Genomic DNA, 14569 nt, shown 5'->3' with positions numbered 1-14569 from the left:
GCAGCCTGTGCCAGGGCCTCACCGCCCCCATTATGAATTTCTTCAGAACAGCCTATTTGATTGGAGTTTACTCATCATAATTAAAATAGTGACAAAACATAGTAATTTAAGAAAGAACAGGAACCTACTGACTGCACTCCTGACTTGAATACATCTGTGTATTTCTCTGTTGTTTGGGACTAATCTAGTTAGGCCGTCATCTCTACATCACAGTGTACTGCTGATATTACACAAGTAAACAGCTTGTAACGCAAATTTTAAGTTTTAATTGCTTAATTATTGATCACTAGGGTAAGGAATATATGTATATTTTCTTTTGATTAGAACTAGCTGCTTGCATGAACTAAGGGTTAATCACAGCTGATTACTAGCAGAGGGCTTGCTTACCTTATCATTGAACACTCGAAGGCTATCCAAGGTATGCAGATTCTGTTCAAGCAGTGCTGTACCTGCTGAGTACAGGTTGACTTCATCCAACTGCAGTACTGCCATGGCTACCCAGAAGAGGGCCTTGTGCATAGGAGAGTCCTAGAAGTTGAAGGGAAACAAAGAGACCACGATTCTACTTTCACATAACACAGTGCAAAGCTACCAAGCAAACAGTGAAACAAACCGAAGTTAATATAGATTTTTTTTTTTAAGTCTTTAGCTGTGTGAATGAAAGTCAAATATGCACATTAAAGCAGCCCTTCAAACACACCAGACACAAAAAACAAGGTGTTTTGTTTCTTTTTTTAGCATATTTTTAAGGCATTAACAAAGAAGGAGCTGCAAATGCATCCATGCTCTCCAGAAACCCCGCCATAGAAATGTGTTCTTTTATGTGTGCATGACAATGCCACTCCACAGGTAAATTCTGAAGTGATTCATTAATGGTGCACCTACTGATATGCTGATCAATTCACTGAAGTAACATAAAATGGCTAAATTAATCTCAAGTAAGACATAATCAAAATTTATTACAAGGCATGATCAGAAAGATGTATGAACAACTGCAAATTCAAAAGCCGAGATGGAAAATCTTTTGGTGGGAATGAATGCAAACTGTGGTGCAGCCTTTGCGTACGGCCCAGTGATGAAGCAGAACTGTACATTCTGAAGGCTTTTTACAGCTTCTGCACATACAAACATCTGTGACATACTTCCCATATGCAGTACTTTCAAGCGTGAGTCAGAGCAGCGATGTGTGAACATCAGATACCACAAGACTTACATACATTTTTAAGCTTATACTCATAATTATAGCCTACAAAACATATTCTGTTTCCTCCAGAAATCCAGTTGCTTACCTTGTTAAGAAGAGGCTGCAGTTTGGTGAGTGCTATAACTGTTGCTTCTATTAGAACTTGGCTATTGTAATTATCAGGGCCTTTTAAACAGCTCTCAAGTCCCTTTTTGTAGAAAAAAAGAATAATAAGAAAACAGAACCCATAATTAGATTTTGCTTCATGAAAAGATGAAAGCTCTAAACTATAATGTAGTTCTCAATTAGTTTACAAAGGCTGAGTTCCCTTTAAACCAATTTGAAAGGAGTTTCAGAAATGAAGATCTACACAAGCATTTATTTATTGCTGTAAACAATCATGCAATGTGTATTAAAAAAGTAAGGGTGCAAGAGCCACAGAAGGGCTTCTGCAGTTCAGACACTGCACAGTTAAATTTTATGTCCACATAACGTTAGTAAAATACTTGAAGAAATTCATCATTGTGCAGCTGCTACAGAACAGAACCTCCTTTAGAAAATATGGACATAATTACCAAGCTAGGTAATATGTTGCAAAGTTTTCTTATATAAACATTCTGCTTTTTATTGTATTTAGTTGTTAATGTCCTTAAAAAAATAAAAATAAAAAGAGAGTAACACATACAGGTAGCTGCATTACCAGAAAATTGCTCATTTATTGTAATACTGACTCTTCTGGATCCAAATTCAGTGTCGCAAATTTTAAACTCAATATTGAGAACTAATGTTACTCTACAAGTAGCTGCACTGATAAATTTATTGCCACCAAACTAATTTAAAATAGAAGGCCTACAAAGACAATTTCCTATCAGGTTTCTCTGTAGAAGAATATGCTTGAAGAATGTATTTACTGTGAAATTATGCTGCGCTTTATATTCAATAGGAATACTAATAAAAATTAGTTGTTTTATGTGTCAGAGAGGAAGACAAACACAGACCCTTATACCTTGCTGAGAATTCGGATTATTTGTTTTATTTGTCCATGAGAGACACGCTTACTTATACAGCCAAAGACAACAAGTGCTCTTGGCTGCAGGGATGGATTATACTGGAATGCAAACCTGTGGAGAAACAGAGTACACTGCATTAAATGAACATACAACAGACAAGCTGTACAATGGAAAACTGAAAATTCCAGGTGTACTACAGGCAGTTAGGGGTCATGCTTTGAGATCTATAACATACTTTTGAGCTAGTTCAGTCCACTGGTCCAGCCACTTGCATGTTGGAATATCTCTCATACAAGCCTAAAAACAATGACATTGTTTGAACATATATAGCATAAAGAAAATGAATTATTTTAATTCAGAGTGCTCAGTTATTCTAGTTGTCAGAAGTGCTCCTTATCATGTCACTGGAGGCACTGCCCGTTAAACTGCTTGCTGTAGAACAAGCAGCACTGTAACTTTGTTTTGAAACACGTACCTCCATGATCTCCAGCAAAGCTTCAGTAACCGTTTCCAAGGAGGTCAGTGCAAAAGTCTCCCTCTCGTAGGAGCCAGGTGAAAATGACCTGTCTCGATAGCTGGAGCGGAATGCTATGACTGCAGCTGATTTCACTTTGCTGATTCCAAACAGCAAATAAAATTTAGGCAGAGAAAATTCAGTCAAGCTCAGTCTTAAAACTTGCTTGGTCTCCTCTGTTGAACAAATTTTTACACATTAGACTTAAAACACTGACACACAATTCATATTTTAAACACACTTAAGCTCACTCTCCCACAAATACACAAGCAGGTGATAAACCTGTGCATGTTTCTATACTGTTTTCTTTGCTACTTGTCTCAGAACGTGCCAGAACAACTGTGGCCTGTTGCACAGATCATTGAAAGCAGTCATGAGAGAGAGGCAGTCTGGAAATAGATACAAAGAAATTTGTCTACAGATGTGATTTTCTGAGACTTTTTCTCATATTTGTTAAGAGAATGGAAACACGGAGCGCTCCTGCATTGGAAGGCCAACATTACTGTCAGTTCAAACTGCAGTTAAATTCTGGTTTGGGCTCCCATTGCAATTAAGTCCCTTAGATCAGAAGAAAATAAAGGCCCTGGTACTGGCACTGCATATTCTTACAATTCTGAACTTTGTTCCAGTACTGTGTACTTCAAACCCATTTTTTAAACAGGAAAGCTTGCCTTTCTCTCTGTGCATCACAGCAAGGCTTTTCCTTAAATACAAGTGTCTGTGTCTATGCACACACTCTGTCAATACACTTAGATATCATAAAAGGAGCTTTTAGATACTTAAAAAAACAAGATTACATAAACTTCTTGATTTTTTTTTCACAAAATCCAGCCTAATTTTATAGTGTACTTCTATGACTGCTGCCCCTTTGCTATCTCAAATATTTCAGGATCGCTAACATACAGCTGTATGCAACATTCCTGCTTTAAGCAGTTTCAAAATTTCCTTATGTAACTGATATTTGTTACCACATTATGCAACTGTTCAAAAGATGCACATCAGCCAGTTTTAGCACAGATGCATTTTATCCTTAATCTGCATTACAGGAACTTACTGGTACTTACTTTCTTCCCTTTTTCAAAGACCCGTTATACAATTCATACTACACACCTGCTTGAAACCAGTCGTATTTTAACTCCCCCTTCATAGTTATTCTGGCTCATACCCTTATTCTGGTTTCTACACAAGTTCAACAGCAAGACAGTATTTTCAAGCTCAGAATTGTTGAAAGAGAGAAAGATAACTCTGGTATTTCTGAAACTAAAAAGCAACCAATTGAAAACCTGTTAAGAACTTACCACTAAAATGAAGCTGTGAGCAAGTGCACAGAGAATGAATGATGTTGATGACAAGACCATGAGTGGAAGCTCTGAGAGAAAGGGGTCCTGTGGCCACCAACAAAGTAACCACATGAAAGAGGTAGGGGAGATGTGCAGCCACATCCAGAGAATTGTTGAAGGACAGCATCAGCATGTAGCGTGCTAGAATGGCAATATCATCCCACATCAGGTGCTGTTCCAGCGTAGGAGTTGGAGACAGACAAGTCTTGTCAATTATTTTGCACATCCTTCCAATCACCTGAAAAGAGAGCAACCATCTTGCTTTTATGAAACAAAGAGCAGAGCTCAAAATTTCAGTAGAAGCAGTTTACAAATCAACATTAGAGTTATTCTTCTGGGTTTTTTTCATTATTGTTGAGTCATCAGAAAGCACCTCAGTGCTACGCTGTTATCTAAAGGTGAAATTACTGTTCAAGAGGCAAGGAGGGAACTCACTTTGCTTGAAACCAATTTTACATTTCCAGAAGCAAGTGCTACGGCTGTGTCTGCCATAACCTCAGCTTTAATGGATCCTAAGCCCCCTGTGGCACTAGTTTTGATGAAACTGTCCAGCACTACGTCAAGAAGATCTGTAATCTGGTAGAGAAAAAAAAGCCTTTCTTACTGTTTGGTTAACATAATTTTTCTACAGTAAACAATCTTCTGAATGAGTAATCATTACATTTTCTCAGTTGAAGGTGCACAGCTATCATAAGTGTAAGCGACAGTCCTCGTGATCTGTCACCTTTCTGGAAAAAGCCCATTGAAATATTAGAATTGCAAAATGAACTGCATCAGATCAAAATGCTTCACAACTGCAGAAGAACTATGATACGGTATCGTTTTTGTTTTGCTCTCTGCTTCAAAGCACAGCTATTCATAAAATGCTGCACTTTGCACTTACTGAGAAGAAACTGGATTTGAGGTGGAAAAGAACCCCAAAAAACATTTCTGGGAAACAAGCAAGGTCTTATCTGTCAAAAACTTTATCCTCATGTAAGTGATTGAAAACACTATAATCTGCTTAGGAAGAAATTACAAGAAATCGTGCATAATTTATACCTGTCCAAGACTTCCCCATATTTTAGCCTGAATAGAAGGGTACATCTGTTTTTCATTTATTGTCATTGTTATAAGCTTATCAAGAATAGCAGTGACTCGCTGGCGCTTCGCGTCGTCGTTGTGTTTGCAGAACCGAACCAGATTGGACAGCCAGGGAGTCATGTACTCCAGACAGAGATGTTTCAGTTCAATACCTGAAACAAAAACTCACTTTGTAACAAAAGATTGCTGTTGGTGTCTCTGAACAGGTAAATAATTATTTGCAAGCACTACCCTTTCATTTTCCTGCTAAAGTAACGACTATCAGATCTGAGCAAATAATACCCTAGAATACAGCTTTCATAAGGAGCACACTGTTAATAATAACATCCAATAAGCATCTGTAAGAATCTAGCAAGGAGATTTTGACATTTTAGTATCTTAAGACATGTGACAAAGATGTGTACGCTTAGTATGAAGTGGGACTAAAGAAAATTTCTCTTTAATCTTAAGAATGTATTCCAAACTGCTTCCAGCAGTAAAATCAGAGCTGTTTTATGTCTGCAAAACAGAGATAACAAAAGCAGAATGGTAGAACCAGACAGGAGATATCATCAATCTGAAAGGCTTACATTTGAAAGACACAAACTGTTTTCTTCAGGTATCTGCTAGAACTCAAAACTTCACCAAGATCTTTTTTTGTTCTTCTCTACATTCTTAATTCTGGTGAATCAAAAACAGTGTGATAGAGATCTGATCACCAGATTACTCCCTGTACAAAACTGTCAGGGGTACGAAACAAATAATTTGTGCTGTGATCACACTGAGTAATTGTTTAGATAAATGAGATGGCTGGTGAAAGCTAGAAAGACTGGGCTCAGGCTGCTTTATTTCTTTTTATAATATCTGCTTCCTTTTTTTCCATGCAGAAAGAAAAGTGTACATTCAAGAGTGTAAATCAAAGTACTGCTGGAGTTTCTGCTCCAACAGATGCCCCCCCAGGTCACAACATTGGCTTTTGAGGATGACACAGCTTCACAGAAACACAGAATTATCAGATTAAACTTGATTGTTAAGAAACAAATATAAACGGGTCATCTTAAAAACATCCAAATCAGTTCTAGGAAGCATTAGTAACTTAAAGTTGCTGTGATTCAGTAACATGAGGACGTTTGTTAAACTTGACAGCTTAAATCGTTTCATGTTCATGGTCAGGACTGAGGAACACCAGCGTTACTTACTTGATTTGCTAAATCCTGAAATACACTCTTCCAAGAACTCTAAGGTAAGGTGTGGCTCATTAGCTGCAAGAGTCTTACTGATGGACACAATAAAGAGCGTGTTGTTGGCAGGAATACATAGACCTGAAGTTTCCAGTAACTGGCCCTCAATCTTTAAATTAAAGGTACAGGTTAAGGCACACAGAAGATTATAGGCAGCAGACCTGTAAACAAAGCAAGCAATGTGATTTGTAATAGTCTTCCTGTCTGTTTTGAAATACACACATTACACTGAGACATCACAGCAATGGCAGTCACATTTCCAAAACCAAATCAATATTGTTATATAATGTACTATATTTAAACCCTGAGCTGCTTTTCTGCATCAGTTAAGGTTCAGAGACAACATTTGCCTCGGACAAATGAATTAAATTACTCCTTTGTTTTAAGCTGTTTCTGATGAAGTTACAGAGTATGCTGGAAGAATTTGGTACTAGACTTCTCAGAAGAGCATCCAGTTCCAGGAAATGTGAGGTATTTCCAAATGCACCTGAGTGGCTGAGAGGCAGGAGCCGAGGGCCACAGTCTGCCAGTGAGCAAGGACTCATTTTTGGAGGCAGCCCTCTTTGATGAGACCCAAAAATTTGCTCTGCAAGGGACAGCTATTAAGCAAGAAGTTCAGCACCAAGCCAATCAAATGTACCCAATAAATACATATTGCAAACCAAACTTTTCCTTACAAAGGGAAATTAATTTAAAAGATCAGTACCGCAAACTGGGGTCTGAGCTTCCCAAGTTGAGCAATGCTATGTTCAGCAGCGTTCCAGGAACATCCTTAGGGCGAATTTTAGTGTGCTGTGGGATGGAGTCTGGTTGTGACAGCTCCCACCGTGTCCGTATGTGAATAATGGACCTCACAATAGCTTCACACTCCTGATGCATGAAGGTGAGCGGTGTTCCCTGGTTGGCAATTGTCAATGTAAACTGATTCTCATCAACAAGACATATTTCCTCAATCTCAGAGGCGTAGTATATGTCATTTAAAAACACCGTCTGTCCCAGGACTCTCGTTCGTTCTGCTGATGTCACCTGCACAGCTGTTGATCCAACCTTAGAAACAGAATCAAAAAATGGTTGAGCACCTGCTGTTAATGATACAAAGAGACAAGGGTGACATTTCTATCTGACCAAGATACATGTATGAAATTGGATGAAATAATACTGTGTTGTGAGACAGAGAAGAAAATTAAAAGACAGCAGAAACGCATTTAAAATCTTATCAAAATAGAACAATTCACTAATAAAGCATGAAAATACTTACTTTAATAGACACTTTGGTGTCTTTGTGAGCCAACTTGAGGGCATTGTGAAATACTTTCAAGTCCTCTTCCAAAGCTAAAGTAGCTGCTGGAAGTTTCTGCTGGTCATGTTCAATGTGCTCCGCCAGCTTTCCTGGAGAGTCTATGAAAATCAGCCTTTTGCTTCCTTTCAAACCTGTCAAGAGTCTTTCGTGGTATTTGGTGTATTCTCTGACCCAAGAATTACAGTTATAAATAAAAACTGCTGAGACATTTTCATAAGCAAAGCCTGGAAAAACTACAAACCATTTAGAAAGAAAGTCAGTTTTAAAGCGATTACTGGGGCCAGCATGTGTGAGGTCCACCACAATTTCATATGGCTTTGCGTAGTATGGCTTCAGAGTTAGCAGGACGTGGTATATCAGTAAATCTCCATTGATCTGGCCAGTCTTGAAACTGTAAGAAAACATGACAGACACTGTTGGCTTTGCCTTCTAGACCCATAATAAAACATTTCAGTGGTGCGTCACACACACTGCTACACTAAAACAGATTGACATTTACACAGCCCCAGAAATGTCAAACTCAAAGCAATGACACTGGACTGGCATCCACAGCCTAAATTCTGTCACGACTCATATTCCAACCGAGTTCAGCCCAGTATGCTACAGCTTGGTTTGGATTCATTCATTTTGAAGTGCCACACCACCTCCCACAGCCATGAAGTCTCTGGACAGCCAGGAGGCTCATCCAGCACCTCCAACCAAAGGAAAAGTAAAATCCACACTGCTGAGGAAGAGTGCATCGATCGGCTCAAAGCTGATGCAAGTTAAGGGTTTCTTTGAAAAAAGGCATGAAGTATCACCCCAAACTCTATTTTTATTACTATTCATATTTTAAACACATTTCTACAGGTTCATATTATACCTACTTTTATAAGTAGAAATAAATTATTTAAATTGTCTTGGTTAAGACTAATTAAACACCTACATACCATTTTTTTCAGCTCATTTTGTCTGCTAAATACTGCAGCAAGCACAGCAATGTACTCTAATGCTTGGTGGATGGTTTCTAAGACCAGTTGGTTCTTTGAGTAGTACAGAGGACACATCTGTGAAATAATTCTTACCTGAAAAGCATGCAGGAACTACAAAAATATTAAGAACCCTTTGCTGTCATTTAGTGCTTTGCTGAACATTATGAGATCGAACAGAGCATCTGTCTGAACCGTTTTCAGAGTCAGTACAGCAGATAAAATTCTATTAGAAAGAATTAAAAAGCAGACTTTGCAGTAGTTTTTGAACTTTTAAAGATTTGAGCTTGTTTTGAGCTAGCATCAACTCAACTCTTTCAAAGCAAGACAACAGGCTACGGAAACATCTGCTAAGCACTGCAAGCACAAGTCATTTTGATCTCAGAGGGACACTGCTCCTGGTAACATCTGAGGTAAACCACCTGAGCACAGGATAACGGAGGAGATACCCATCACAAATGTAAAGTATTCATCTGTCTGCCCGAGAGACTTCTTTTCCTGTGTTACTTCCTGTTACTCAGAAAGCTAATTTGGGCAAGTTGGTGTTTTTCCCCCTCTAAGATGTCATGGCATTTAGTCGTTTAGAAGAAAACAAAAAGAAGAAAAAAAGAAGGAAGTGGGTCATCACTGTGGTTTTAGTTCTCCACTTAGAATACAGGACATGTAATTTCAGTTACAGATTTGCTTAAAAAAAAAAAAAAACACATCAAAACCCAGCACTGTCCAAGTCTACTTGCTTCATGTTCATGGACGTTTGCATCCCAAGAGCAAATACACACACAGAGAAATCTTACTGTTAACGGACTAAATATCTAAACACCAACTTTCTTTTGACTGCACCACGGAAAGGTAAGTGCACGTTTTCCTTCTACTTTCAGTTCCACTTGAAAGTTTCCTAGATTTTGTAGGAAATTATACTTGAAAGTAAGTTTGACTTTTTTTGTTTAAATACAACTCCACCAGTAACAACAGTTAACAATCAATCTCTGCCTGATTTAAGGAATCTGATAAACAATTGCTTTCAGTGATGCTAGAAGTTGTTCACAATCAGACTAAAGAAATAACAGCAGCCTACACTGCTCTGTGGTTCCTGTTACTGCGGACTGACACTGTTACTCTGCACTGACAGAGGACCCTATCAATACCTGGGCACAAATTGCTGAGTTAAAGAAAAACAGAAAAAGCTACGTAATGATCAGTCCCTTTGCTAACGTGATTATAACTGAAGCCTTTACAATACTAGTTTCTTTATTGTTAAGAAAAGTATATTGGTCCAAATAAACATTCGTACAGCTGCAGTTCTCTGGCAGTAAGGATTGGAGTGCATCTGCACTGGAAAATGCACCTCATTTCTGCACGTCATGTAGAAACTTTGTGAAATGCCCTGCTTCCCTCCACCCCCAAAAAGGTTGTGCTGTTGCTGCCTTTCCTCCTTTTTGAAGACTGCAATAAGGCGTTCCCCAGCAACCGTTACCTCGGGAAGATAAATATTGTACCCAGGCTGTAGCTGATAACTAAGATGGTTTCTAATTCAAACTTAACAATAAGGACTCAGAGCAGTTTAGTTTGTAGTGTGAATTGCAAAGAAAGATACAAATATATTCTCCTCTCCTCTGCCTCATGAGCAGCCACCCACCATCTCACCCTGCTCCCATCCCAGTGATCATCCTGCTATCACACCCTTCCCTTCCCTGGGGGGCTCCAAGAGTATGAAAGATGTCATTTGGATACTGAAAAGACAGGCAAGCTTAGCTCTCTGATTTTTGAGTGTGAACACATTAAGTTCTCTGGTAGATAAGCTAACTTTCAACTATGGCAAAAGCAAATTTATTTCTGGTACATTTCCAAGTTACCAAAACCTAGAAACATGCAGATGTGCTTTGTTACCTTTAAAGTAACAGCTGCAAGAAGAAATTTCTACAAACAGCACCATTAATGTCAGTCATCCTTGATAGCATTTATACACGAACAAGATGTAAACTACAGCACTTGGAGGAAACATTTCATTCTGTTAACAGAGACAGGGAGCACAACAACCAGCCATAAGACCTGAGCCTGTCTCACACACGTAAACCTGAGAAGACTCAGCACAGGCATGATGCAGTAACTTCCCTCTCTCATCAGCATCACTCTGAGGTTGTCCTGTTTGTCTCTGATTCATGGTGCGAATCTGAATATTACCCTAATGTAGAGCAGAGCATAATACTAATGGTAATCTGCACAATTTCAGAGGTTTTAAAGGAAATATCAAATCTGAAGTGCGTTTGTGATAAACAGTCTCTTGTACAATAAACCAGATATTAGAGAACAAAGATCTTCCTAGGGATTTATGAAATACTCCAGACATCCGTGATAAGAAATAAAACGATTGGAACAAGTTACTGCTGCCATTTACAGGAATGTTTTCAGTTAAGGTCTCTGCTTGGCCATCTGTACAAGCACAGCTACTTCTCCCATATTTGGGGAAACACGGTGAAGCAGAAAGCGGTACTCTGTAGGTTTTACATGGGTGCCTCCCTTCCCCATTTAAAAGCAGAAGTGATGAACTTAAAGATGGTTAGCTCTAAAGAGGAGGAACTACAGCAGTCTGTATCGACACCCACAAATCACGGAGCACTCAGCAGAAAACACTTTCCTCTCTTTGCTTCATGTTCTTTTCTCATCTTCATACACATCACACATAAACCTCCAAACACTGGAATTCAGCACTGTAAGAGCTGAAGTCCAAGACCACCAATTCAGTCAGGATTCCAAGCAGCTGAGTGCTCCCTTCCACACATGGCAAGCACGAGGCCAAGTTACAACACACTGCTGATCAGAAAAGCTGCTGGCTGCTAAACCTGACAAGCTGATTCAAACCTCTAAGAACTAGCACTGCGACTTCCTAACACCAGAATTTCTATTTTTGTAGGTGACTGAAGAGGAAGATGAAGACAAAGAGACATGGCAAACCACATTCTGCTTTCCCTCTTGGGATAATCTTTTCATTGTGTTTGCAATTAAGTGCAAACCATACTGACTATCCCATGGTTACCAATGAAATCTGGTATCCAAACTGCCAAAACCTAACTTGCAGTCAGAACACAACAGAAGCCAACACAAAATCTCCTGCAGGCATTGATTTTAACGACAAACCAACACCCACTGCTGAAATGCTGACAGCCACCCCCCAGTCTTTATCTTCAACAATGGGCCCAAACTCCTCATCTTCCTCTGCCCAAAGTGTTCCTGACACTGGAGGACCTAAGAATACCAGCACACCCAAGATCCCCATGACAAAAGAAACATGTGAAGACAATAAGTTTCTTACACTGATTTGCTTCGTTATAATAGCAGCCCTTGTACTCATCTGCACCTTCCTGTTTCTGTCAACTGTTGTAATAGCAAATAAACTGTCCTATGTCAAAAAAGCTCAACAAGGAAAACGTCGGCCCAGGAGCAATGGCGATATTCTGGCTACCAACAGCTTCTGGCCAACTGCAGCAGGAACGTGGCAGAGGATACCTAAGGAGACAACTGGAACTGATGTAGTAATGCAGGACTTGCTATCAGAGAGAGATGCTGCAATCCAATTGAGAACGCAAGATGAATCCACTGAGAGTCACGTTAAAGACACAGATAATAAACATGAAAACAGAGAAACAATGTCACACAAAAGCATTTTTACCAATTTTGTAGTTGAGATTTAGTCAACTAAGAACACCTTCAGCTTTTACATTTTATACTGGATTAACATGAGACAGAAACTTAGCTTTCAAGAAACAACACACACTGTAACATGGGAAAGCTAAACCTTCAGGTTTCTCATTTTTAAAGGTAGTGGGTATGCTGTGAAAACCTGTACATCAAGAAGGGAGTAGGACTGCATTAAAGAGATTTTTAGAAGTAGCACCAGGGCTGTTTTAACTCCTTTAACCAGCAATCATGGTTGTACCATGAACCAAACAGGATAAAGCAGGACAGAACTTTGCCATTTTCAAAGATCACTGGGGGACAAAAAAAGGAAAGGACAGTTAGAAAATGCTATATTTACACAGACTAAAGTGCTACACAGGCACTGGCTATTTTAAGAAAACCATAATTCAGTCACGACTTTGATGCCATTACTGAATCAGGAACTATTCTGTTAAAATGCCTTTCACGTTTATTCTATCAAAACTTCTTAAATCAGCTTAATGTCTTCTGAACCAGACTGAGAGCAATCATACTTTTTGCTTTGGCTGTAAATATATGAAGTTTGTACTGTATGTTAAAATATAAGAACTCCTTTTTGTAACCATCAATAAACTAGAAACATCAGTAAAATGTTAAATTAATTTTAAATAAAGTTTACATTCTGTTTTTTCTCCAAGTCACGAGGGGTAAAACCACAGTATCACGGAAAAGCAGGAAAAAAGTAGAGAATCACGATCCTATCAGTGGAAAGAAGGAAAAGAAACAGTAACGAGGGTGGGATCTGCAGCCAAAAACAGGTGGAAACTGTGAGGATTGAAGGGAACTTGAATGAGGTAAGACTCAAGAAAGTGTGTGTCATAATATCAGGATTTGCATGTGCAGCAGGAGTTGGCAACAGACTGGAAAATAGCCAGCACAGCCAGCACAGCCAGCAGAGCACAGCAGCAGGCATGGGACATGGAATAGATATAGTGGAAGGCACAAGAATGCACTTGCAAAATGCTGTGAGGACAGACATACACGTTTCTTCAGCAGGCCAAAACACTCAAGGAGACAAAAAAGTAGTTTGGGTTATGATACGGAAAAGAGACAGCAGAAAAACAACTGCTTAGAGCACGCAGTCCTCCTTTAATGGTGGCAAGAGGCACCAACACTGTCCAGACAGAAAAGCAAAGTGGGGAAGGGGAGGCAGAGGAAGGGTGAGATCTGCAGCTATCTGCCTGTAACACAGCTACCTGAAGGAAGATGTGCAAGCCAGCACCTCGTGATCAGAAGTGCTCTATGACTCACTGTAGCGAGCCTATGGTTGCATTTCCATTAATAACAATGATAGCTCATCAAAACCACCACTGAATTTTTATTAGTAAAAATGAAATCCAATCCAAACTTACTTCTGTGTCATTCAAAAAAATTTGTAAGCACAACTGTTTTCAGCAAGGACTGGAAAACAAGCATTCACGAATTCCTACATAACACATACCCAACAAAGGCCACCTAAATATTTGAGTTTTACAAACAGAATTGAACTGAAAAGTCTGCTTTTAAATCATGCAAACCTTGAGCTAAGCTTCTTAGTAATCCTCCTACTCTTGACACTTCCTGCAGCAAGTGTTGGTAAACTTCCTCTTTAGCTGCAGAAACTTGCTTCAACGTGAGACAAGCCATTTCAGAGCTGCTCGACTCCTAGCATAGCCTGTCCTCTTAAGGCTTCAAACAAAAAATAAGAGAATGCTTGCTTGACAGAAGACAAAGGTAAGAATCAAATTCAAAATGTAAAGACTTAATATTTGCATTATTTATTTTTAAATGAACTGCACTTTGTACAGCACTTCCTAAGCTAATTCAAAGTTCCTGTAGTATTTGGAAGATGCAGACATTCCATCCAGTTCCTAAGGTGTTGCTACTGTGAACTATCATGAACTCTACACATACGCACCATTTCAATATATTTTAAAACAGAATATATTTTTGAGCAGAAGAAAATAAAATGGGGTCCTTTTTATCTATTTTAAATCTTACGTTTAGATAGTGATCTCTAGAAGCATTAATCTGCTGCTCATACATGTTTGCATCGTTGCATCTGAAATTGACTTTCATAGTTTCACATACTGAGGTTCCAGGCGCAGCTTCACAAGAGCAGCATGATCACAAATTATCTCAAAACACACAAAGTAACTTCAGGTAAAATCACAATAGGTGTCTGTATTTTAATGATTTGCATCACACAGAAATTCAGAAACCTGAACACCGAGCAGCACAGGAAAAAAAGTCTGCTC

The 14569-nt window shown here is 39.0% G+C and overlaps 2 protein-coding genes across 4 annotated transcripts in view; one reads left to right on the top strand and one right to left on the bottom strand.

Moving 5' to 3' along the window:
• NF1 (neurofibromin 1) overlaps positions 1-14569 on the bottom strand; it is an 81128-nt gene that overhangs the window by 15456 nt on the left and 51103 nt on the right. For all 3 annotated transcript variants that reach the window (XM_052688439.1, XM_052688443.1, XM_052688442.1), the window contains 11 exons: positions 7609-8041; positions 7057-7397; positions 6309-6511; positions 5089-5282; positions 4483-4623; positions 4006-4285; positions 2669-2883; positions 2429-2490; positions 2190-2304; positions 1290-1391; positions 388-528 (listed from right to left, as the gene is read on the bottom strand). In XM_052688439.1, coding sequence (XP_052544399.1) covers positions 388-528; positions 1290-1391; positions 2190-2304; positions 2429-2490; positions 2669-2883; positions 4006-4285; positions 4483-4623; positions 5089-5282; positions 6309-6511; positions 7057-7397; positions 7609-8041 — 2227 coding nt within the window. The remainder of the gene's footprint in view (positions 1-387; positions 529-1289; positions 1392-2189; positions 2305-2428; positions 2491-2668; positions 2884-4005; positions 4286-4482; positions 4624-5088; positions 5283-6308; positions 6512-7056; positions 7398-7608; positions 8042-14569) is intronic.
• On the top strand, positions 9149-14448 carry EVI2A (ecotropic viral integration site 2A). The gene is made up of 2 exons (XM_052688446.1): positions 9149-9467; positions 11530-14448. Exon 2 carries the CDS (start codon positions 11546-11548, stop codon positions 12305-12307), a length of 762 nt encoding a protein of 253 aa, XP_052544406.1. The 5' UTR covers positions 9149-9467; positions 11530-11545; the 3' UTR covers positions 12308-14448.

Source organism: Tympanuchus pallidicinctus, unplaced genomic scaffold (genome assembly GCF_026119805.1).
Source record: "Tympanuchus pallidicinctus isolate F22 unplaced genomic scaffold, pur_lepc_1.0 scaffold24, whole genome shotgun sequence".
Classification (NCBI taxonomy): Eukaryota; Metazoa; Chordata; class Aves; order Galliformes; family Phasianidae; genus Tympanuchus; species Tympanuchus pallidicinctus.
This window is presented reverse-complemented; position numbering and strand designations above follow the sequence as displayed.

Excerpts from the sequence above, each read along its gene's own strand:
- EVI2A (XM_052688446.1), top strand. The coding sequence starts at position 11,546 with ATGAAGACAAAGAGACATGGCAAACCACATTCTGCTTTCCCTCTTGGG.